Here is a 25,000-nt window from a genome sequence, read left to right as displayed (position 1 = left end):
GCTTTACATACCAATGTGCCTGTACTACAGAGAGAGAAGTCCATACCTAAACCTCCATAGGGACACACACATAGTTATTCAGCTAGTGTTATTGTCTTGTTGCTTGTTATTCCAGCTGACAGCTTGGAGTGTTTTGTTGTCCCCTAGTGATATGCCTTGCTCAGAGGGGAACCATGTCTTACAACATCATTCACTATAGGTCTACCATTGTATTAAAAATATGTTATCCTCTCTTTTCCCCTCTCTCTCTCTCTCTCCCTCATTCCCTCTCCCTCCCTCTCCTCTCCCCCTCCACCCCCCTTCATCGCTCTATCGCTCTCTCTCCTTCCTTCCTTCCTTCCTTCCTTCCTTCCTTCCTTCCTTCCTTCCTTCCTTCCTTCCTTCCTTCCTTCCTTCCTTCCTTCCTTCCTTCCTTCCTTCCTTCCTTTCCTCTCCACCTCCACCCCTTCATCTCTCTCTCTCTCTCTCTCTCTCTCTCTCTCTCTCTCTCTCTCTCTCTCTCTCTCTCTCTCTCTCTCTCTCTCTCTCTCTCTCTATGTCTCTGTCTCTCTCTCTCTCTCTCTCTTTTGCTCTCTCTCTCTCTCTCTCTTTCTCTCTCTCTCTCTCTCTCTCTTGCTCTCTCTCTCTCTCTCTCTCTCTCTCTCTCTCTCTCTCTCTCTTCCCTCTAGGTCTGTCCCAGTCTCTGAGAGGGGGCTTTGACATAACACACACCTCAGCCCGGCTCTCCTCTTCTCCCTGCGCTCCAGAGTATCTCCAACAGGCTCTGGGCATTAAGAAACACAAACACTCACGCTCCTCATCCAACGGTGTGTGGTTGTGTATGTGTGTGGATGTGTGTGTGTACCTGTGTTCTATTCTGTGTGTGGTTGTGTGTGTGTGTGTACCTGTGTTCTATTCTGTGTGTGTGTGTGTGTGTGTGTGTGTGTGTGTACCTGTGTTCTATTGTGTGTGTGTTCCATTCTACGTGTATGTAACAGTTATTCTCCTCCAGACTACAGAGAGAAGGAGGACATGTATGATGAGATCATCCACCTCAAGAAGGTAAAGAACCACACACAAGTTATTTCAGAATATTTAGGTAAGTTAGCAGGCTAACTCATTGATCCTGCTTTGTAGTAGGTGTTGGACATTTAGAACATTCCAGCTAATGCCTTTAGTCATGAATTCAGATGAATTGATCAGGTCTGTCTGTTCCTCTCTAAGAGTCTTCAGGCCCAGAAGTCAGAGAAGGATAGGATGAAAGCCAAACTACGGCGTCTGGAAGAGGACAAAACTAAGAAAGACAAACAGATAGAACAGCTCCTGGATCCCACCAAGGTAACAACCACCAGCAGCATCACCTCAGATCATAGTGACTCCATGGAGGTCCCTGTAGCAGGTCAGATCATAGTGACTCCATGGAGGTCCCTGTAGCAGGTCTGATCATAGTGACTCCATGGAGGTCCCTGTAGCAGGTCAGATCATAGTGACTCCATGGAGGTCCCTGTAGCAGCTCTGATCATAGTGACTCCATGGAGGTCCCTGTAGCAGGTCAGATCATAGTGACTCCATGGAGGTCCCTGTAGCAGCTCTGATCATAGTGACTCCATGGAGGTCCCTGTAGCAGGTCAGATCATAGTGACTCCATGGAGGTCCCTGTAGCAGGTCAGATCATAGTGACTCCATGGAGGTCCCTGTAGCAGGTCAGATCATAGTGACTCCATGGAGGTCCCTGTAGCAGCTCTGATCATAGTGACTCCATGGAGGTCCCTGTAGCAGCTCTGATCATAGTGACTCCATGGAGGTCCCTGTAGCAGCTCTGATCATAGTGACTCCATGGAGGTCCCTGTAGCAGCTCTGATCATAGTGACTCCATGGAGGTCCCTGTAGCAGCTCTGATCATAGTGACTCCATGGAGGTCCCTGTAGCAGCTCTGAGCCTGTTGTTTTCCCTCCACAGGGACCGGAGTACACACTGAGTCTGGTGGACAAGAAAAACCAGGGGAGCCTGGTAAGTGTGTGGTGTGTGTCTGTGTGTGGTGTGTGTGTGTGTTGTAGAAAGGTGTTGATTGACGTGTCCTGTCCTGCAGATTGTTAACGGACTAAAACAGAGAATCCTGAAGCTGGAACAGCAGTGTACAGAGAAAGAGAACACTGTGACGTAAGTCTGCCTGCCTGTCTGTCTCTGCCTGTCTGCCTCTGCCTGTCTGTCTCTGCCTGCCTGTCTCGGCCTCTCTGCCTGTCTGTCTCTGCTTCTCTGCCTGTCTGCCTGTCTGTCTGACTGTCTCTGTCTGTCTCTGCTTGTCTGTCTGTCTCTGCCTCTCTGCCTGTCTGTCTGTCTGTTAGATTAATTTGTATTCATTTCGTAACACTGTCTCTGCCTGTCTGTCTCTGCCTGTCTGTCTGCCTGTCTCTGCCTGTCTGTCTGTCTCTGCCTGTCTGCCTGTCTCTGTGTGCCTGTCTGTCTGTGTGTCTCTGTCTGTCTGTCTGCCTGTCTGTCTCTATCTCTCTCTATCTATTTATTTATTATACATTTTGCAGGATGAAATCTCTTGAGATGCACCATCTAGCTTTAAAGAGTGTCCAAATAAAAACACACACGGAGTGGACAAAACATTAGGAACACCTTCCTGATATTGAGTTACACCCCCCTTTTGCACTCAGAACAGCCTCAATTCGTTGGGGCATGGACTCTACAAGGTGTCGAAAGCATTCCACAGGGATGCTGGCTCATGTTGACTCTAATGCTTCCCACAGTTGTGTCAAGTTGGCTGGATGTCCTTTGGGTGGTGGACCATTCTTGATACACATGGGAAACTGTTGAGCGTGAAAAACCCAGCAGCGTGACAGTTCTTGACTCAAACCGGTGCGCCTGGTACCTACTACCATACTCCGTTCAAAGGCACTTAAATCTTTTGTCTTGTCCATTCACCCTCTGAATGGCACACCTACACAATCCATGTCTCAATTGTCTCAAGGCTTAAAAAATCCTCCCCTTCATCTACACTGATTTGAAGTGGATTTAACAGGTGGGATCAGTAAGGGATCATAGCTTTCACCTGGATTTATCTGGTCATGGAAAGAGCAGGTGTTCATAATGTTTTGTACACTCAGTGTATATCACTAAAGTATAATATTTTCTGTATGGTTTTAGTTGATTATAAAATCAAGATGAGTAGTATCATCTTCATCCTGTCATTTCCTGTTGTGACAGTAAACTGCAGAGTGAGCTGAAGACCACTAATCTGGAGGAGTTGAAGATCACAGTGGAGACCTACTTTGAGGAGGTAAATCTCTGCTCTCTGTGCTAGTGCAGTTAGATGTTTTATTTGTATTTGAACGTGACCTTTTCTGGTCCTAACGTGTGTGTGTGTGTGTGTTCTCCAGATTCAGAGACTGCGGATGATATTGGACGCAACAGAGAAAAGGTACAGAAAGTTTACATTTTAGTAATTTAGCAGATGCTCTTATCTAGAGTAACTTACAAGAGCAATTATGGTTAAGTGCCTTGCTCAAGGGCACATTGGCAGATTTTTTTCACAGAGTCGGCTTGGGTATTCGAACCAGCGACCTTTCTGTTACTGGCCCAACGCTCTTAACCGCTAGGCTACTTGCCGTCCCATTCACAGACTTGTTCACTTACATTTTCGGTTCAATCTCATACCCTCTTCTCTCTCGCTCTCTCCTCTCGCTCTCCCTCCCCCCTCTCTCCCTCCCCCCTCGCTCTTCTCTCCCTCTGTAGTAGTAGAGCAGAGAGTAAAGGTTCTCAGAGGCAGCAGAAGGTTCTAAGCTCTACGGTTCTGCGTCTATCAGAGAACATTAAACAGCTACAGCAGGAGAACCACACACTGAGAGAGGAACTGAACACAGACAGCCCAGCCAGTGGGCTGAAAGGTACACATACACACTCCGAGAGAGGAAATCGACACAACACAGCGGGGTCAAAGGTTAAATAACAAATGGCCCATTCTCCTGTATTCCTAGTATTTCTATTGGATGATATGTTGTACTTGTGTTTCAGCCTACAAAGACTGGAGCAAACAGAGACTATTGAGGAGACTGGTGGAACTGGAGAGGGTGAGTAGATGGAGCCTTTCTCCTTCACTCAACACTTATTCTCCTCCTCAGTTTCCTGGTTTGTCCTACACAGTGGAATGGAGGGAATAACCTAGGCTTCAGCTCAGGGGGATTACACAGTCTTGTGGCTCACACACACACACAGACACACACACACGCACACACACGTTAACCCTACCTGTCCCTTCCTGTGTTAGAGGTTAGAGGAGGTGAGGAGAGCCCCAGGCAGGAGGAGTGGAGTGGACAGGGCAGTCCAGACTGGCCACCAGACCACACCCACGGAGACAGAGGTTGCTACGCCGCCGGGGATAACCACCGTAGCAATGGAAGGGGGCGTTGCCGTGGTAAACACCCAACAGGAAGGGGAGGGATTTGTCCGTCTGAAGGGGTGTGTCAGCCAACTGGAGCAGGAGAAGGCGGAGCTACAGGAGACGCTGACCAATAGAGAGTAAGAGAGACACTACTATGACTACAGCAATGCAGTATGGGAAATTTAAATTGGAAATCGCCAGTAATTGCAATAGAATTTTTGATATTGAGTTATTGGTATTATGATGGTGTTCTTAGTATTGAGAATATGTTTAGAGCGTTCTCAGAGAGTTTGGAATCTTCTGTTTTCAGACAGGAGGTGAAACGACTGATCGCTGAATCTTCTGTTTTCAGAGAGGAGGTGAAACGACTGATCGCTGAGTCTTCTGTTTTCAGAGAGGAGGTGAAACGACTGATCGCTGAGTCTTCTGTTTTCAGAGAGGAGGTGAAACGACTGATCGCTGAGTCTTCTGTTTTCAGAGAGGAGGTGAAACGACTGATCGCTGAGTCTTCTGTTTTCAGAGAGGAGGTGAAACGACTGATCGCTGAGTCTTCTGTTTTCAGAGAGGAGGTGAAACGACTGATCGCTGAGTCTTCTGTTTTCAGAGAGGAGGTGAAACGACTGATCGCTGAGTCTTCTGTTTTCAGAGAGGAGGTGAAACGACTGATCGCTGAGTCTTCTGTTTTCAGAGAGGAGGTGAAACGACTGATCGCTGAGTCTTCTGTTTTCAGAGCGGAGGTGAAACGACTGATCGCTGAGTCTTCTGTTTTCAGAGAGGAGGTGAAACGACTGATCGCTGAGTCTTCTGTTTTCAGAGAGGAGGTGAAACGACTGATCGCTGAAAGAGAGCAGGAAGAGGAAGAGATGGAGAGGAGGCAGAATGAACAAAGGAGTGAACATGAGAAGGAAGCACAACTCTACCAGTATGTATCTCCCAGTTCAACCTGAACTTCCTGACTGGTGAATACACTATTACACAATGAATGGTGTTTACAGTTTGTATTTAAATACCGTATTAAGATCAAATATTAAATAAATACTACTTTATCTATTTACAACAGGCTTATAACCACTGTGACATGGCCCACAGAGGTTGTATGGAAACGTATTCTTCTCTGTGTGTCTGTGCCATAAAGTTTCCATGGAAACTTCACCTTTCTACTTGTCTAATTTCTCCTTGTCCAGACTGGAGATAGAACAGCTGACAGTGAAGATACAATCTCTGGAGGAAGAGAAGAAGAGATGGACTGAAGAAGAAGAGAGAGAGCGGGAGGAACAGAACCAGGTGAACCGGAAGGAGAACCCAGAAGAGAGGGAGGAGAAGGAAAGAGAGGAGAGAGACAGGGCAGCTAGGGTGATCCAGAGAGAGTGGCTGGAGCACAGAGAAAAGGTAACTCACTAACTAACTAACCAGAAACAGACATTTTAAATAATCTGTTGTACCTGCCAGCTGCCACTACAGAACTGGAATTACTTTTGAAGGGGAATGAAGACAAATGTCCATCTCCCCCCAGGACACAGTGTTGGTCCAGTCAGCAATAAGAGGACATCTCCTCAGACAGAGCCATCTAGCTCACCTCCGAGACACACACACCAGCACTCACAGCAAGGTAACACACCACATACATACATACATACACACCACACACACACACACACATCTGCAATGTTGTAGTTCAACCAAATAGCCACTTAGTGGCACTGTTGTACCGTATTTAAAATGGGTATCTATTGAGTTGAGTGAAAATGCCCTAATTAGGCTCTGATCTAAGAGTTACTATTTAATGTTTCATTTCCAGAGCGGCCAATCAGAGCGCGGCAGTGATATTACTTCCTGTGTGGAGGGTGATGGGGAGCTGGATGCCTTGACGCTGATCCAGTCTGTGTTCCGAGGTCACCTGACACGCAGCGCACTAATGACGGAGAGGTCACACACACACACACACACACACACACACACACCACACACACCACACAGACACCACACACACACCACACAGTTATAATATTGGGAAGTGTCAGTTTTTTAAATTGTATGTATAACTGTCTGTTTGTAGCTCAGAGTCTCCAGCCCCTCCTCCCTGTGGGCCCACCCCAGCCCCTAGAAGAGTCCCCTCTGTCCCTACAACACACGCTCGCAGCAACACAGGTGAGACACACACACACACACTGAATCTGACACCTTGGTGGCACAGTGCTGACTGAAGGACAAATCAGGAATGTAATATGTGTGTGTGTGTGTGTGTGTGTGTGTGTGTGTTAGCCCCTCCAGGCAGTGATGAAGATGTAACAGAGCTGAGTGAGGAAGATCCCTGGCCTGTCTCGAACACACTGTCCAACACGAGGAGACTCACACCAGGTACGGAGTGTTTGTGTCTTTCTCTGTGTGTGTGTGTGTGTGTGTGTGTGTGTGTGTGTGTGTGTGTGTGTGTGTGTATGTGTAATATGTGTTCCTGTGCTTCGCCTGTAGCCCAACTACAGCTCCACCCACCTCCAGACTCCAAGGTTGCCAAGGTGATGGACTCTGAGGATTCCGACGATGACATCATCGTGTCTCCGTCTCGTTTCGTGAGGAGAGAGGAAATCTACTTCTAGACCAGAGCATTGCACTATGGGATATGTAGTGTGTGTGTGTGTAGCTGTGTGTGCAGGGTTTTGCTCTAGCCCTACAGGAACACCAGATTCAATCAAGGTTCAGAGGAGACGCTGATAAGTAGAATCAGGTATGTTGCTAGTGCAAGGCTGGAACGAAGTCCTACACGTTAGTTAGTGTAGGGCTGTACAAATAAAATAAAATAAATCCTGCACATATCCAGGAGGGTTGGTTGGTCACCCCTCTGCCCCAAACATCTCTCTTCTGATATATATCCTTTTATGTTGCCAAAGTGCCTGAGTGCTGTATATAGATTGTTGATGATCATAAACAAAGTTGTAAACCATGAAAGAGTTTATTGCAGAATGAGCGACTTTAATTAATGTCTATCAACAGAAGCACTGCTGATTCAAACTGTGAAATCATCATCATCATCATCGTAATAATATTCTACTGGAATATGATGCTCAGAGGAATGTGTGTGCGCGTGCGCCTGCGTGACTGTTATACATGTTCTTTTATCATTCCATCTTTGTGTGTGTTTTTTTACATGTTTTATTATGATCGCTATAATCCATGAAAATAACGTTTTATCTGATTTTAAATGATTATCTTTCCTTGTATCGTGAACACTTTAGGGGTCAGGGTGTTTCTTAGTTTTTTATGAAAAGGTGTGTTGTGATGTTTTGTAGTAATGGCCATAAACTGGGTTGTGAAACTGCACTACAGTCACGCGGTCGAAAGGGGGGGTCTGCGTATTTGCGCATTCAACCACGGCTCCACTCTGCACACACGGTCGACTGAGATCTATTCGCAGAGCGAGCTGCAGTGAGAAGAAGCCTTGTCCTCCTGGGTTTTCGAGGTTCTGTTTGCTTCACCCTCCAAATCCATTAACGGTGAACAATGTAGCAGCCGACGACGATTCATTACCGGGAGGACATTCAAAACGAACTCACGGGACCGCTCGCAGAACGGACGTTAAATCTCAGTTTCATTGGAGGTCATCTAAACCTGAAATCCCCTTTCTCCTTGGGATCTAGAAAAGCGGGTATTTGATTAGTGGATATTTGTCTGACAAATCTAACCGCAATGTAACGACATTTTTAGAGTGGTAGGCTATCTTTCTAAGGCGTGGATGTCCGTTATTGTTCGATGAGATGTGAGATAGTTCTTGTCGTGATTTCTGCTGCAGTCCTGCAGTTTTAGCCTACATCGGCTGTATAGGGAACAATAGCCTACAATCTGTGGGTGAATAGGTCTTTGGTGGTGAAACCGCTAGGCTTCAAGTTCCCACATTGCAAAATGAGACTTGGTTACATTCACGCATAGCGTGGACCGGAATAGGGCATTATCTGTCGTCCTGGCTAAACGTTGGGAATGCGGTAATGGAGAACAGGAATAATCCAATATAGATAGCCTAACCACGCGTGGCTGGAATCAACGAACAGACCGGAGGGAACGAGAATGTTGGCGGCCCTGGAAATTGTAGCACGGTAAATCAATCAACGACCGACTCTGAGTAACCGAATGATTGCTGATTTGACTGTGGCGTCTGTGGATGGTATTCTACCCCAAAACAAACCGTCAATAACGGATAATCTATATTTGAATTGATTACGGAATCACATCAACGATAACAACCCACTCGGCGCATTACACTATTCCAAGTTCAGAAGAGAATCATAGCCTGTGCGTGGGCGTTGTTGACCGGAGGGGACACATCATATTTCGGGTTGACAGATTGGTAGTGACACCGGCAGGTCTGTGTGTGTGAGAAGAGGATGGCAGCGGTAGTAAACTACTCTCCCCCGTGGTGGGTCAACCTGCTCCACCGCCTCCCCCACTTCAACCTGCAGTTTGAGACGGTCAGCAGCGACTTCAGACCCGAGGACTCAGAGTACCAGAAGGTAGGTTTGGAACACAAACACCCAACACAAGTACACGGATGCATGCAGGCAGGCCACACACAATCCTGACAGAGAAGCACGTCCTATTCCCACAATCGCCAAGGCCTTGTTCAATCAAAACCGTTATCCAGATCTCCACTCACTAAGGCCTTGTTCAATCAAAACCGTTATCCAGATCTCCACTCACTAAGGCCTTGTTCAATCAAAACCGTTATCCAGATCTCCACTCACTAAGGCCTTGTTCAATCAAAACCGTTATCCAGATCTCCACTCACTAAGGCCTTGTTCAATCAAAACCGTTATCCAGATCTCCACTCACTAAAGCCCTATAGAGGGATCTACTACCCAAGGGGAAACATATGGTTGGTCCATCATACCATCCTAGGTAGTATTCCAACACTCAGACACTTCCTCATCTCCTATCCTCGTCTCATCTCCTATCCTCGTCACCTCATCTCCTATCCTCGTCTCCTCATCTCCTATCCTCGTCTCCTCATCTCCTATCCTCGTCTCCTCATCTCCTGTCCTCGTCTCCTCATCTCCTGTCCTCGTCTCCTCATCTCCTGTCCTCGTCTCCTCATCTCCTATCCTCGTCTCCTCATCTCCTATCCTTGTCTCCTCATCTCCTATCCTTGTCTCCTCATCTCCTATCCTTGTCTCCTCATCTCCAATCCTTGTCTCCTCATCTCCAATCCTTGTCTCCTCATCTCCTATCCTTGTCTCCTCATCTCCTATCCTTGTCTCCTCATCTCCTATCCTTGTCTCCTCATCTCCTATCCTTGTCTCCTTTCCTTCATAATAACAAATTGATGCAGAAACAGTTCAACTCCATTACTACGTAATTAAAAAAACAATGACTATTGTAACTACGTGTTACTAGTGTTATTACACATGTAGGAGCATCTTAATGTGACGCGTCAGTGGGTTGTTTAGTGAAGAAGGGATGGATAGAGGAGGGAAAGAGAGGAGGAATGGTGATTTAGAGGAGGAGGGGTTACCAAGTGGTGAGTGTGGGAAGCTTCCTACAGAATGACAAAGAAGAGAGAGAGAGAGAGAGAATAAGGGGAGAAACCCAGGAAGAGAGAGAGAATAAGGGGAGAAACCCAGGAAGAGAGAGAGAGAGAATACGGGGAGAAACCCAGGAAGAGAGAGAGAGAGAGATGTGCCAAAGACCAGTCATTGAGTTCAGGACAGGTATAAATCATTGAGAGAGAGAGAGAGAAGAGAGAGAGAGAGAGATGTGCCATAGACCAGTCATTGAGTTCAGGACAGGTATAAATCATTGAGAGAGAGAGAAGAGAGAGAGGTGTGCCATAGACCAGTCATTGAGTTCAGGACAGGTATAAATCACTGAGAGAGAGAGAAGAGCGAGAGATGTGCCATAGACCAGTCATTGAGTTCAGGACAGGTTTAAATCACTGAGAGAGAGAGAAGAGAGAGAGATGTGCCATAGACCAGTCATTGTCTATGTAGTAGACAACCATAGTCTGTCTACTACAACATCATAAAGCTTCTTTCAAAACAAGTCTTGTTAGTCTGCTGTAATTATAGCTGGTTTTGCTCCTGCCTCCCAGCCCAACCCTGTCTCTGTCTCTCTCCTCCTCTCTCCTAAATCAGGACTGAACTGCTAAGCACCCATTTCCTCCAAACCCCATTTAGGGGGGACACTAAAACCCTGTGTGTGTGTGTATGTGTGGAGAGGAATTCTAAGGGCCCTAATTCAGACTAATTGCGTCCTGCTGTGTTTTGGTGCCTGGACTGTTTCTGTGTCACTGAGCTTTCACCATTGTGTGTGTACATACAAGTGTTCGCATGAATTTACAGTATGTGTCAAATGTTTTTGTGTCACTAGATATTTAGCTGTGTGTGTGTGTGTTTGTTTGGCCTGGTTGTTTGAGGTGAGGTCACAGCTAGCCCCTAGGGAGTTGTTGTCAAGGCGACACGTCTGTAGCTTGTTGTCAAGGCAAGGCGACTCGTCTCTAGGGCCCTATAGAATCCACGCTGCGGAGGACGGAATCACGGAATCCAGACAATAAAACGGTAAAATGTAAATATATTGAACAATATTCAAAAATGTATTGAAGAACTCAGTAGAAAATCAACTAAATGTATTGAACTTAGTAGGAAACGCATTAATTTGCCCAAGTTAATCATAAGACATGAACAAAATGCATCAAGTCTGTATGTGTGCGCTTTTATCTACCACTATGTGTAGCCGTTAGCGGTGATGCTAATAACAACCACCTTCTGGTGGATGGAAAGGCTTTTCCCAAAAACCTTCTCAATTACATGTTAACTACAAAGTAGCCTATGCCTACCTGGCAGAATGATATCATGATTATTTGCATCAATCCAGTGGCCATTTGTTTAGCAAACTCTGCAATCACATGAGCGCTACAGAAACATTGCTAGCCAAACAACGGTCTCTGGCTGGTGCAGACCTCAAAAGTGGTCTCAGGGGGTTGCGTTAATGCAGAATTATAAGTTTTTCACTCAGAAAAGAAAAGTAAACGCTGAGTTTTGTAGATCTGAAATGTAGCTGGCTACATTCTTTCTATGATAAACATTAGAAATATGATGGCCATGTATTGTAAGCTCATTTAATTGTGTGGCTGCTAGCCAAATAGCGTTGCACTTCTGTTGTCATCTGATGAAAATGAAGCTATTTTCTGCTGAATGTGTTGCACTAATGTATTTTGTGTGAAGAACAACTATAGTTGCACACCTATTGATCACTCTATGGAAGTTAAAATCACTGTTGACTTTCAAAATAAAACTATACAAATGTATGAACTCTAATTTTTATTTATTTATTTTACCTTTAGTTAACTAGGCAAGTCAGTTAAGAACAAATTCTTATTTACAATGACGGCCTACACCGGCCAAACCCGGACGACGCTGGGCCAATTGTGCGCCGCCCTATGGGACTCCCAATCACGGCCGGTTGTGATACAGCCTGGAATCAAACCAGGGGGTCTGTAGTGACGCCTGAAGCACTGAGATGCAGTGCCTTAGACCGCTGCGACACATGGGTCTCCTGATGTGGTTTAAACATTGTTGTGGACTTAGAACATCTAGTTTTGTTGTTTTCCTATTACAAATGTGTGATTCTGAGAGTGAAAACCTTTTAAAAAACGTGGAGAAACGGAGAAAACTGAATTTGTATGTATGTGTAGAGGGCTATTCAATATGAGGTCACTGGTAGCCCTGGAGGAGGGATAGACGCTCAGAGGGAGACGGGGAACAGGGAGAGAGATGAAGGGAGGGAGAGAGGGAACAGGGAGAGAGGGAACAGGGAGAGAGATGAAGGGAGGGAGACAGGGAACAGGGAGAGAGATGAAGGGAGGGAGAGAGGGAACAGGGAGAGAGATGAAGGGAGGGAGAGAGGGAACAGGGAGAGAGATGAAGGGAGGGAGAGAGGGAACTGAGAGCGGGAGGAAATGGTGATGGAAGGTGGGAGGGGTGTTGTTGTTGTCTGTAGTGAAAGAAGGCTCTCTCTGTCTCTCTCTCTCTCTCTCTCTCTCTCTCTCTCTCTCTCTCCTCTCTCTCCCCCTCTCTCTCTCTCTCCCCTCTCTCTCTCTCTCTCTCTCTCTCTCTCTCTCTCTCTCTCTCTCTCTCTCTCTCTCTCTCTCTCTCTCTCTCTCTCTCTCTCTCTCTCTCTCTCTCTCTCTCTCTCTCTCTCTCTCTCTCTCTCTCTCTCTCTCTCTCTCTCTCTCTCTCTCTCTCTCTCTCTCTCTCTCTCTCTCTCTCTCTCTCTCTCTCTCTCTCTCTCTCTCTCACTCAGCTTTAGATGCTCAGTCTATCTAGTCTGAGAGGCTTTCATGCTTCTGTCTCCGGCTGACACACACACACACTGAGCCCTCTGTGCTGTGTTTCTCTGTGATGTGATTGAACACCAGATGATTAGTATGCAGTCGAAGAGAGACGCTGAAAAACAGTGACACAAAACACACGCGCATGTGTAGTTGAACTGCTCTGTATTCAAAGCTACTGGTTTAATCATCGACAGCAGCTGGGTTCGGATCGCTGACTGTTGGAATTTTGTGGGAATACCGGAATGTTCTTGAAGAGCTGTAATCCCAAGGTTCTGTAAGGCAGTGGAAACGTGTGTGTGTGTGTGCGTGTGTGTGTGTGTGTGTGTGGGTGTGGGTGGGGGGGGAGGGAACGCAGAGTCAGCTAAAAGAGCAGCAGTGAAACAGCTGTTGAGCATTACAGAGGAGACATGACTACAGCTATATGCCCGTGTGCATGATGGGAAAGACAGACACACACAGACTCCCAACTGATGTGTCTGAAACCAGTCACAACTCCTGAATGCCAGCAACAGGATTAACTCCTACATTCCGACCAACAGGAAACAGTCCATGTAGCTGGTTCTAATATGAATGGGAACATTCTAAAGCAGTGTTCCTCTTTAATCCTGGTCCTGAGGACCCAAAGGGGGGCACAATCTGCACATTTTTGTTTTTGCCCTAGCACCTGATTCCACTAATCAACTCATTAAACCTTTTGATTAGTGGAATCGGACGTGTAGTGATATGGCAAAAACAAAAATGTACACACCTTTGGATCCCCAGGACTAGGATCAATAAACACTGGTCTAAAGGCTTTAGGCAGAGCCAGAACCATAGTGATCCCTCCCTCTATGTACGTCTATGACTCTGGGTTTAGGCAGAGCCAGAACCACAGTGATCACTCCCTCTATGTACGTCTATGACTCTGGGTTTAGGCAGAGCCAGAACCACAGTGATCACTCCCTCTATGTACGTCTATGACTCTGGGTTTAGGCAGAGCCAGAACCACAGTGATCACTCCCTCTATGTACGTCTATGACTCTGGGTTTAGGCAGAGCCAGAACCACAGTGATCACTCCCTCTATGTACGTCTATGACTCTGGGTTTAGGCAGAGCCAGAACCACAGTGATCACTCCCTCTATGTACGTCTATGACTCTGGGTTTAGGCAGAGCCAGAACCACAGTGAGGTGGTGTCACGGTTTAACTTGGGAATCCACTGTCATTAGAGATATAGTAGGCTGTCTGTCTGACCTCTCTCTGGACAACAGGGTCAGATCAGTGGAGTGGAACTGATCTATCCTGTCGGGGGACACGCGCACACACACACACACGCACACACACACGCACACACACATACACACACTCTGCCAGGCGGAAAGTAGATCTGTGTTCTTGGGTGTCTAACTCTCCCCTCCCCCATCGTACCTCGCCTCCTTTAAACCACTAATTGATCTACATCACACACAGAGAGAGAGAGAGAGAGCAGTAGCTAATTGATCTCTGTGTAATCCTCCCAGTGAGTATGGACGACAGTTTAAATCCAGTTAGAGGGTATCAAGCACAGCTGATACTGAGCAGCGTTTCTCTCTTTCTGGTCCTGACGAGGAAAACAAAATGTCGGTTCTCTTCTGCACTGTTGAAACAATCCAGTAAATGTGGAGGAGGAGTTCAGATGAAGTGTCCAAAAGAGGAAGTCATGTCACAGGCTGTCTTTCCAGTTCCCCTGGAAACAGGAAGCATCCAGTTGTGTCCGACCCCGCAGAGGGTGCCCAGATACCAGACACCAAGACCTTATAACGGGTCCCAGATCTGTGCTACCGTGAGGTGATGCACCTATGTCACACCCTCCATCACGCTAGCTCTTTGTGTGTGGGTGCATGCTCTCATTCTATCCCCCTCTATCCCCCTCTCTCTCTCTCTCTCTCTCTCTCTCTCTCTCTCTCTCTCTCTCTCTCTCTCTCTCTCTCTCTCTCTCTCTCTCTGTGTGTCTCTCTCTGTCTCTCTCTGTCTCTCTCTCTCTCTCTCTCTGTCTCTCTCTCTCTGTCTGTCTCTCTCTCTCTCTCTCTATCTCTCTCTCTCTGTCTCTCTCTCTCTGTGTCTCTCTCTCTCTCTCTGTGTCTCTCTCTCTCTCTTTGTGTCTCTCTGTCTCTCTCTCTCTCTCTCTCTCTCTCTCTGTCTCTCTGTGTCTCTCTCTCTCTGTGTCTCTCTCTGTGTGTGTCTCTCTTTCTCTCTCTCTCTCTCTAATAAAAAAGTAGGGGTTACCCATATTCCCATAGAAATACATTTGATAGAAAATAAACACCATATCCCCGGCCCCTAGTGATGTTTAGAAATACCTGTCAGGTTTCCTTGACTACATGATCAGAGTCTCACTCTAAAATAAAAAACTTTGATTGTGTCCCAAATGGGGTCCATGAAAGCCAGCTGTGACTGGTCAAAAGTACTGCACTATATAGGGAATAGGGTGCACACTTTGTTTGTCATGGTGGTGTCATACATTTTCTGTAGCCCCATTCTCTCACCCACTGTCACCCCTACCAGCCCCCCTCCAATACCCACTCTCTACACACCTAGGCTCAGTCCCAAACCCCCTTCTCTCTCCCTTCACTCTACCCTCACTCACCTGAAAGGACACTATTACTATGTCGAATCCAGGCATGTTGTGGTCCAGTATGCAAGCATGACTGTAAGTCTCTTTGGATAAAAGTGTCTGCTAAATGGCATATACAGTTGAAGTTGGAAGTTTACATACACCTTAGCCAAATACATTTAAACTCAGTTTTTCACAATTGCTGACATTAGTAAAAATGCCCTGTCTTAGGTCAGTTAGGATCACCACTTTATTTTAAGAATGTGAAATGTCAGAATAATAGTAGAGATAATTATTTCTTTCAGCTTTTATTTCTTTCATCACATTCCCAGTGGGTCAGACGTTTACATATACTAAATTAGTATTTGGTAGCATTGCCTTTAAATTGTTTAACTTGGGTCAAACGTTTCAGGTAGCCTTCCACAAGCTTCCCACTTTACGTTGGGTACATTTTGGCCCATTCCTCCTGACAGAGCTGGTGTAACTGAGTCAGGTTTGTAGGCCTCCTTGCTCACACACGCTTTTTCAGTTCTGCCCACAAATTTTGTATAGGATTGAGGTCAGGGCTTTGTGATGGCCACTCCAATACCTTGACTTTGTTGTCCTTAACTTTGGAAGTATGCTTGGGGTCATTGTCCGTTTGGAAGACCCATTTGCGACCAAGCTTTAACTTCCTGACTGATGTCTTGAGATGTTGCTTCAATATATCCACATAATTTTCCTTCCTCATGATGCCATCTATTTTGTGAAGTGCACCAGTCCCTCCTGCAGAAAAGCACCTCCACAGCATGATGCTGCCACCCCCGTGCTTCACGGTTGGGATGGTGTTCTTCGGCTTGCAAGGTACCCCCTTTTCCTCCAAACATAACAATGGTCATTATGGCCAAACAGTTCTATTTTTGTTTCATCAGACCAGAGGACATTTCTCAAAAAAGTAAGATATTTATCCCCATGTGCAGTTGCAAACCGTAGTCTGTTTTTTGAATGGTGGTTTTGGAGCAGTAGCTTCTTCCTTGCTGAGCGGCCTTTCAGGTTATGTCGATATAGGACTCGTTTTACTGTGGTTATAGATACTTTTGTACCTGTTTCCTCCAGCATCTTCACAAGGTCCTTTGCTGTTGTTCTGCGATTGATTTGCACTTTTCGCACCAAATTACATTAATCTCGAGGAGACAGAACACGCGTCTCCTTCCTGAGCGGTATGACGGCTGCGTGGCCCCATGGTGTTTATACTTGCATACTATTGTTTGTACAGATGAACGTGGTACCTTCAGGCGTTTGGAAATTGCTCCCAAGGATGAACCAGACTTGTGGAGGTCTACAATTATTTTTCTGAGGTCTTGGCTGATTTCTTTTGATTTTCCCATGATGTCAAGCAAAGAGGCACTGAGTTTGAAGGTAGGCCTTGAAATACATCCACAGGTACACCTCCAATTGACTCAAATGATGTGAATTAGCCTATCAGAAGCCATGACATCATTTTCTGGAATTTTCCAAGCTGTTTAAAGGCACAGTCAACTTAGTGTATGTAAACTTCTGACCCACTGGAATTGTGATACAGTGAATCATAAGTGAAATAATCTGTCTGTAAACAATTGTTGGAAAAATTACTTGTGTCATGCACAAAGTAGATGTCCTAACTGACTTGCCAAAACTATAGTTTGTTAACAAGAAATGTGTGGAGTGGTTGAAAAACGAGTTTTAATGATTCCAACCTAAGTGCATGTAAACTTCCCACTTCAACTGTATTATATTATTATATTCTGCTGTGGTTTGGAATTGATCCCTGTGTTGACCTAACAGGATGGAGTGGACACTATACACTACCACAGTATAGCAAGGAGAAAGGGATCAAGGCTGTGGTTTGGAATTGATCCTTGTGGTCCATTTAATAATAATAAGTAAATGTTTCTTCTGTCGCACTCTGGTGTCATATGAGTGACTGTCTGTTCTGTGGGGTCTGTTCTGTCTCCTCTGTTCCCATGGTAGTATTTATTAAAAGTCGACTTTGGGCAAATATGCAAAAATATCTGCTTTAAACTGTATAACTGATCAATGCACCATCATACCAGGTCATTTAACGCTTAAAAACACAAGATAAATGGATGAAGAAGATATTTGGCTACAAAACTGCCATTTCTTACCAATCTTTAAAGCTTCCGTCCAAAATTAGATCCCGTGAAATGACGTCAACACATACTGGAGGAGTTACTGGCTAGCTAGACTGGCTAGCAACAGTGGCTAGCTTAGCTAACGAACTAGCATGACCAGAATGACACATTGATGAAGCACCAAAGGCACACCCCATTTCTGTTCGAAAATTGAGGAAGAGGCAGAGTTGGACCGTTTTTCATGCCCAAAGTCCTCCTTTTTTTTATTTTTTATTGACCCTTATTTGACTAAAAGGTAAGTTGACTGAGACACATTCTCATCTACAGCAACAACATGGGGAAGAGGAGAGGGGATGAATGAGCCAATTGGAAGCTAGGGATGATTAGGTGGCCATGATGGTACATTTAGCGAGGACACCGGGGTTAACACCCCTACTCTTAGGATAAGTACCATGGGAGAGCCTCTGGTTCTGTCTCTCTCCATCTCTGGATATATGAACTAGGCTCTGGACACAGTCACGATGGAAGTAGTGACATGTCTTGTTCGCATTCCATAAGGATGCTTTTATATTGAGGTAACATTCAAAGAGCAGAAGTGTCCCATTGCTATAAGTTTTGTTGAGATGGTGACACTATTTCCTTAGATATGTATATGTCGTTATGTCAAGGGAAGCCATGTGGCCTGGTGTCTTTATTTACCTTTATTTAACTAGGCAAGTCAGTTAAGAACAAATTCTTATTTACAATGACGGCCTACACCGGCCAAACCCGGACGACGCTGGGCCAATTGTGCGCCGCCCTACGGGACTCCCAATCACGGCCGGTTGTGATACAGTTTGGAATCGAACCAGGGTCTGTAGTGACGCCTCTAGCACTGAGATGCAGTGCCTTAGACCGCTGCGCCACTCGGGAGTGTAGTGACCTACTGGGGTCATTCTAGCTACGCTAGTCGCTAGCTGTACACAGTGTAAAGCACTGTGGTATTCAAACCTTTCCCTTGGCGGTCCGAAGTACTGCTGGTGTTCTGTCCTACCGGATAATCCCAAAGCTCAGCCACCTGGGGCTGTTGTGTGTACATGGTATCTCTTCACCTGTAGCACAATTCCTATGGAAATTGTTTTAGATTGTTTCGGCAGCTGCATAATTCCTGTCCGCTATTCCGGAACCTACAGACATTGTCCCGGCATGATGTGGAGCAGAATGCTTTTCCATGTGTATCCTGGAGGAAGGGAAACGTCCTTCACGCTTTCACAGCAGACATATCCAGCTGTGTGTTTATATCATGTCACAGATAAAGACCATGAACCAAATCACATTTATTGTCACATGCTTCGTAAACAACCTACTCACTGTTCAACCTTTGCCAGCCCCTCCCCTCTTTCTTTCTGCTTTCCTTCCTCTTTCTTTCTGCTTTCCTTCTCTTTCATCTTACTCTCTGTCAGACATCATTCTCCCATCCCCCTCTCCTGCTCTCCCTCATCTGGTTCTCTCTTTCATCTGGTTCTCTCTTTCATCTGGTTCTCTCTTCCTCTCTTTTTGAGTCAGACAAACCTTACCCCTCTTTTTACATTTTACATTTTAGTCATTTAGCAGACGCTCTTATCCAGAGCGACTGAGTGCATACATTTTTCATACTGGCCCCCCGTGGGAATCGAACCCACAACCCTTGCGTTGCAAGCGCCATGCTCTACCAACTGAGACCCCCCCCTCTCTCTCAATTAAATTAAATTGCTTTATTGCTTCAATAAGTGCTTTATTGACATGGGAAACATATGTTTACATTGCCAAACCAAGTGAAACAGATAATAAACCAAAGTGAAATAAACAATAAAAAATGAACAGTAAACATTACACTCAGAAGTTTCAAAAGAATAAAGACATTTCAAATGTCATATTATGTCTATATACAGTGTTGTAATAATGTGCAAATAGGAAAAGTACAAATGGGAAAATAAATAATATGGATTATGGGTTGCATTTGGTGTTTGTTCTTCACTGGTTGCCCTTTTCTTGTGGCAACAGGTCACCAATCTTGCTGCTGTGATGGCACACTGTGGTATTTCACCCAATAGATATGGGAGTTTATAAAAATTGGGTTTGTTTTCAAATTCTTTGTGGATCTGTATAATCTGAGGGAAATATGTGTGTCTAATATGGTCATACATTTGAGGAGGTTAGGAAGTGCAGCTCAGTTTCCACCTCATTTTGTGGGCAGTGTGCACATAGCCTGTCTTCTCTTGAGAGCCAGGTCTGCCTACGGCGGCCTTTCTCAATAGCAAGGCTATGCTCACTGAGTCTGTACATAGTCAAAGCTTTCCTTAAGTTTGGGTCAGTCACAGTGGTCAGGTATTCTGAGTTATGAGTCTCCTCGAAGCCTACCTTTGACTATGTACATACCCAGCGTGCGACAGAGCTGCAGGAGTTGTGACCCGTTTTTGTTGGTTATGTTGTCGTAGTTGTGCCTAGGGGGGCATATGGGGGAGGGAATGCTGTCACCTCCAGGTAGGTGTTTGTCCCCCTGTGTGCTGAGGGTGTCAGGTTCTTGTCCAGTTCTGGCATTTAGGTTGCCACAGACTAGTACATGTCCCTGGGCTTGGAAGTGATTGATTTCCCCCTCCAGGATGGAGAAGCTGTCTTCATTAAAGTATGGGGATTCTAGTGGGGGGATATAGGTAGCACACAGGAGGACATTTTTCTCTGTTGAGATCATTTCCTTTTGATTTTCTAGCCAAATGTAAAATGTTCCTGTTTTGATTAATTGAATAGAGTGAGTTAGGTCTGCTCTATACCAAATTAGCATACCCCCTGAGTCCCTTCCCTGTTTCACACCTGGTAGTTTGGTGGATGGGACTACCAGCTCTCTGTAACCTAGAGGGCAACCAGTGGGTCCGTCTCCTCTATACCATGTTTCTTGTAGGATGACAATGTCTGTATTTCCGATTTCTTTGGTGAAGTCCAGGCTCCTGCTCTTTAAGCCAAAGGCAGATGACCTCAGGCCTTGCATATTCCAGGATGAAATAGTGAAGGCTTTCTGTTCCATAAAGTGTCCAATGTTGTTAGTCGTGTGGTTTGGCCTCAGACCAGTATGTGTAAGCAGAGCCTGCTGAGCATCTGGTACATGCCATTGGCTTGGGCTAGTGTAAGAGTGGGGGTTGGGGCTGTTTGCCTGCTCACGGCTTGGGCGTATGTGTGACTTTCATGTTGAGGCCCTCTTTGCGGGAGTGAGGGGCATGGGGTGGGCAGGAGGGGCATAGGTCTGATCTGAGGGGGCCTAAATGGGGTGTGGGCATGGTTGACTTGGGGGGGTGTTAATTTGTTGGGGTGTGGATGTGGCTGATGGTGCTGTGGTCTGGATGTAGGTCCTCTCGGCGTGGGTCCTCTATGTGTAGGTCCGGGGGGGTCCCGCAGGTCTGGGAGAGTGTCTCACAGGTCTGGGCGGGGTGTCTGTTGATCTGTTGCTCCTGTGTGAGGTGTTGGTCTCTCTCTCTCTCTCTCTCTCTCTCTCTCTCTCTCTCTCTCTCTCTCTCTCTCTCTCTCTCTCTCTCTCTCTCTCTCCTCTCTCCTCTCTCTCTCTCTCTCTCTCTCTCTCTCTCTCTCTCTCTCTCTCTCTCTCTCTCTCTCTCTCTCTCTCTCTCTTCTCCCTCTCCTCTCCTCTCTCTCTCCTCTCTCTCTCTCTCTCTCTCTCTCTCTCTCTCTCTCTCTCTCTCTCTCTGTGTCAGACATCAAAGTGTTCAGTGTGTGTATGTGATCTGTGTGGTGGGTCCTGACACACTGCTCCCCTAAGTCCTGCTTCTGCTACCCCAAAGCAGGAGTGAGTGTGTGAGATGAGTGTGTGTTGTTAGCCTGATTCATCTGACACACAGCCTCACTTCCGCTCCCCAAACACCTCTGTCGCAGCTGGAGAGAGTGTGTGTGTGTCTGGCCCCCCGAACTGGGGGAAAAAAAAGCTTAGCATGGCTACAGATGTCAGATCTTAATTTGACCCTTTTTGTCGCAGTATGCTCGGGAGGCGAAGGTCATGTCATGCGTCCTCCAAAACATGACCCGCCAAACCACACTTCTTAACACCCGCCCGCTTAACCCGGAAGCCGTTCAACTGACGACTGAGGTCAGCCTGCAGGCACCCGGCCCGCCACAAGGAGTCGCTAGAGCGTGATGAGCCAAGTAAAGCCCCACAATACAGGCTTTCAGTCCACAACAAAGATGACTTCAAATGCCGTCATCAAACTGAAAGTACAGTAGGCCTGTACTATGCCAGCAGAGGCTGCTGACGGGAGAACGGCTGACAGTTTTATCTCCATCTATTCATTCAAAGACTCAATCATGGACACTCTTACTGACAGTTGTGGCTGTTTCAGGTGATGTATTGTTGTCTCTACCTTCTTGCCCTTTATGCTGTTGTCTGTGCCCAATAATGTTTGTGCCATGTCTTGTGCTGCTACCATGTTGTGCTGCTGCCATGTTGTGTTGCTACCATGTTGTTTTCATGTTGTGTTGCCACCATGTTGTGTTGCTACCATGTTGTTTTCATGTTGGGTTGCTACCATGTTGTTTTTATGTTGGGTTGCTACCATGTTGTTTTTATGTTGGGTTGCTGCCATGTTGTTTTTATGTTGGGTTGCTACCATGTTGTTTTTATGTTGGGTTGCTGCCATGTTGTTTTTATGTTGGGTTGCTACCATGTTGTTTTTATGTTGGGTGGCTGCCATGTTGTTTTCATGTTGTGTTGCTGCCATGTTGTTTTCATGTTGGGTTGCTACCATGTTGTTTTCATGTTGTGTTGCTGCCATGTTGTTGTCATGTTGGGTTGCTACCATGTTGTTGTCATGTTGTGTTGCTACCATGTTGTTGTCATGTTGTGTTGTCTTAGGTCTCTCTTTATGTAGTGTTGTGTTATCTCTCTTGTCGTGATGTGTGTTTTGTCCTATATTTTATTTATTTTTAATCCCAGCCCCCGTCCCCGCAGGAGGCCTTTTGCCTTTTGGTAGGCCATCATTGTAAATAAGAATTTGTTCTCAACTGACTTGCCTAGTTAAATTAAGGTTAAATAACGGTTAAATAAAAATAAAAAGAATAATGTCCGGAACGTAGCAAATGGAAAGATGTTTGATGTATTTGATACCATTCCACTGACTCCGCTCCAGACCTTACCACGAGCCCGTCCTCCCTAATTAAGGTGCCACCAACCTCCTGTGGCCTATGCTACTGTAGCCGGCTCATAACAGCTTAACAATGAAGGTCACCTACTGTAAGGGCCACCCAGACCCTATAGCAGAACTATATTGACATTTACATTACATTTTAGTCATTTAGCAGACGCTCTTTTCCAGAGCGACTTACAGGAGCAATTAGGGTTTAAGTGCCTTGCTCAAGGGCAAATCGACAGATTTTTCACCTAGTCGGCTCAGGGATTAGAACCAGCGACCTTTCGGTTACTGGCACAACGCTCTTAACCACTAAGCCACCTGACAAATTACACATAGCCTAACTATAGAACGGGGGCCAGCGTCCACACTGGAGGAAAGTTTATTGTTCTACAGCAGGCCTACATCTGTCAATCAACTGATGGTCCAATCAGCTGATCAACTCAGCCCGGGAAACACTGTAGCCTATTATGGGGTTTCACACCTTTCATGATGTCACAATGGATAGGCTAACGGGTAGCCTACAGAATGTATTGGAATAGAGTCACATAACAAGGGGGCCTATTGCAACCGTCGATGGCACTGGGTTATCGCCAGCCGATGTCTCGTTAAACCATCAATACGCGCTAAATTCACCCGCACAGCTGATCTCAATTGCAACCATTATCGGTCCCCTCCATTACCGCTCCCTAAAAGATTGACGGTGTTACCCTTAGTCCTGCTTGCAACCAAAGTCTTTCAAGATATGTTCGCCCTCTGATTGGTATTGTAATCAGAACAACTTAGTCCTTTTTGAACAGGCTAAGGGCGATTTATCTATTTGACAAGCATTCCATACAATAGAAATCAAGTATTTATTCGTTTAACACTGCAAATCTACTGTGGCAATTTACCCGACACATTGTATGAATGAAAACTAATGTTGGTGTCAGGATTGGGGTCAATTCCATTTCAATTCCAGTCAATTCAGGAAGTACACTGAAATTCTAAAACCAATTCTCTTCAATGCGTTTCAATGGGAAAAATGAGAAATGTGAATTTGGTTTACTTTCTGAATTTAAATGGTGTTGACCCCAACCCTGGTTGGGTAGTCTGCTGTTAATATTTTATTTGTTTCCTATTTCTGTTATCATTTAAATACAGCTGTCTTTCAAAATAAAAGTGTCTGGTATGGTCATTTCTTATCAAGATCGGGGGTAAAATATCCCTGGACTGTCCATATTTTAAATGATTGAGTTATTTGTGCCAGAAGAGGAGGGGCCGTAATCGAACCCACTCCGACGCGGTAGGTCTATATGTTCGCGCTGAAGGCAGCGGCGCTAACCGATACACCACCCCAGGCCACGATTGAACTACATTTTGACAGATGATTCATAACCTTTATAGGGAGGATGATTTTGATAGTTGGCACTGGTCCTCATTGACTCGACTGCCCCCCCGCATGGAGAGAAAGAGAACTGCGGGTTTTTTTGTGAACAAATCTAAAATCACGAGGCTCATTTGAATTTAATGTTGCGCAGGAAAATGAATTAAAATCTGACATCTGTAGTTGCAACGTTCAGATCTACACAAGATTCTACAGTAGGAGTTAGTGATGGGGAGGGAGAGGGGGGTTCACTTGAGGCCACTTTGTGTTCGTTTACAATCAACTTCCTCTTCTCTTCCTGTACCCTACAATGCTCATTGTGACATCATATCCGCTTTCCTCCCTCTTGTGTTTCTGTCAAAATGGTCCACAGAAAAGGGAGCTACCCACTGGGCCCAGACGTCAGTTCAACGTCTAGTTTTGATTCACATTTGATTAAGTTGTCCACTAATGTGAATTCAATACATTTTTTAACCAGTCATTGGATTTAGGTTCAAAGTTAGGGGGAGAAAAAAAAGAACATTCCCCAAATTCCATTACGTTGATGACTTTTTGCTAATCCAATCAGTTTTCCACGTTGATTCAACGTCACCACATTTAGATTTTTTGTTGTTGAAATGACGTGGAAGCAATGTAGATTTAGCAAATTTGTGTCCAGTTGGAAGGGGTTGTTTCTGTACAGGGCCAAAATGGGATTATTGACTTGTCATTTTAGGATCCAGGTTGTTGTGATGTCATATCCTGTCTCTCTCTATCTCTCTCTCCCCAGTCGGTGCTGTTGCTAGGCGGAATAGCATTGGTGTGTCTGGCTCTGGACCTCCTCTTCCTCCTCTTCTACTCTTTCTGGCTGTGCTGCCGACGACGCAAGAACCATGACGACACACACTCTCACTCACACACACACACACACCAGCCCCCCAACCCTGACTGCTGCTGTACCGCCTGGTGTGTCATCATCGCCACGCTCGTCTGCAGGTTAGTGGTAACACACACACACAGGGCTGTACACGGATGCACACACACACACACACACACACACACACACACACACACACAGGGCTGTACACGGATACACACACACACACACACACACACAGGGCTGTACACGGATGCACACACACACACACA

The 25,000-nt window shown here is 45.8% G+C and overlaps 3 protein-coding genes across 5 annotated transcripts in view; 2 read left to right on the top strand and 1 right to left on the bottom strand.

The window, feature by feature from the left end:
* The window catches only part of iqce (IQ motif containing E), an 8,820-nt gene extending 1,335 nt beyond the window's left edge, over nucleotides 1-7,485 (top strand). Inside the window, exons 5-21 of one of the 2 annotated variants that reach the window (XR_005997591.2) lie at nucleotides 669-806; nucleotides 992-1,041; nucleotides 1,204-1,317; nucleotides 1,939-1,989; nucleotides 2,069-2,139; nucleotides 3,193-3,265; nucleotides 3,366-3,406; nucleotides 3,721-3,872; nucleotides 4,000-4,055; nucleotides 4,253-4,503; nucleotides 5,181-5,288; nucleotides 5,551-5,755; nucleotides 5,880-5,975; nucleotides 6,165-6,258; nucleotides 6,423-6,514; nucleotides 6,629-6,724; nucleotides 6,836-6,927. Coding sequence is in view for 1 of the 2 variants with exons in the window: in XM_041867253.2 (XP_041723187.2) it covers nucleotides 1,012-1,041; nucleotides 1,204-1,317; nucleotides 1,939-1,989; nucleotides 2,069-2,139; nucleotides 3,193-3,265; nucleotides 3,366-3,406; nucleotides 3,721-3,872; nucleotides 4,000-4,055; nucleotides 4,253-4,503; nucleotides 5,181-5,288; nucleotides 5,551-5,755; nucleotides 5,880-5,975; nucleotides 6,165-6,292; nucleotides 6,423-6,514; nucleotides 6,629-6,724; nucleotides 6,836-6,960 (1,689 nt within the window). In the remaining variant the exon portion in view is untranslated. Of the gene's footprint in view, nucleotides 1-668; nucleotides 807-991; nucleotides 1,042-1,203; nucleotides 1,318-1,938; nucleotides 1,990-2,068; nucleotides 2,140-3,192; nucleotides 3,266-3,365; nucleotides 3,407-3,720; nucleotides 3,873-3,999; nucleotides 4,056-4,252; nucleotides 4,504-5,180; nucleotides 5,289-5,550; nucleotides 5,756-5,879; nucleotides 5,976-6,164; nucleotides 6,293-6,422; nucleotides 6,515-6,628; nucleotides 6,725-6,835 lie in introns of both variants that reach the window. The other variant, XM_041867253.2, reaches the window with a different exon arrangement.
* The window catches only part of LOC121534260 (zinc finger protein 501), a 644,805-nt gene that overhangs the window by 51,324 nt on the left and 568,481 nt on the right, over nucleotides 1-25,000 (bottom strand). The gene's annotated exons all lie outside the window — the stretch shown is intronic.
* The window catches only part of LOC121553866 (protein tweety homolog 3), a 42,710-nt gene continuing 25,453 nt past the window's right edge, over nucleotides 7,744-25,000 (top strand). Inside the window, exons 1-2 of the mRNA XM_041867256.2 lie at nucleotides 7,744-8,865; nucleotides 24,642-24,847. Coding sequence (XP_041723190.2) covers nucleotides 8,740-8,865; nucleotides 24,642-24,847 — 332 coding nt within the window. The 5' untranslated portion in view covers nucleotides 7,744-8,739. The remainder of the gene's footprint in view (nucleotides 8,866-24,641; nucleotides 24,848-25,000) is intronic.

The sequence above is a fragment of the Coregonus clupeaformis genome, chromosome 38, assembly GCF_020615455.1.
Source record: "Coregonus clupeaformis isolate EN_2021a chromosome 38, ASM2061545v1, whole genome shotgun sequence".
NCBI lineage: Eukaryota > Metazoa > Chordata > Actinopteri > Salmoniformes > Salmonidae > Coregonus > Coregonus clupeaformis.
The sequence above is the reverse complement of the archived record's forward strand: the minus strand, read 5'-3'. Positions and strand labels throughout refer to the sequence as shown.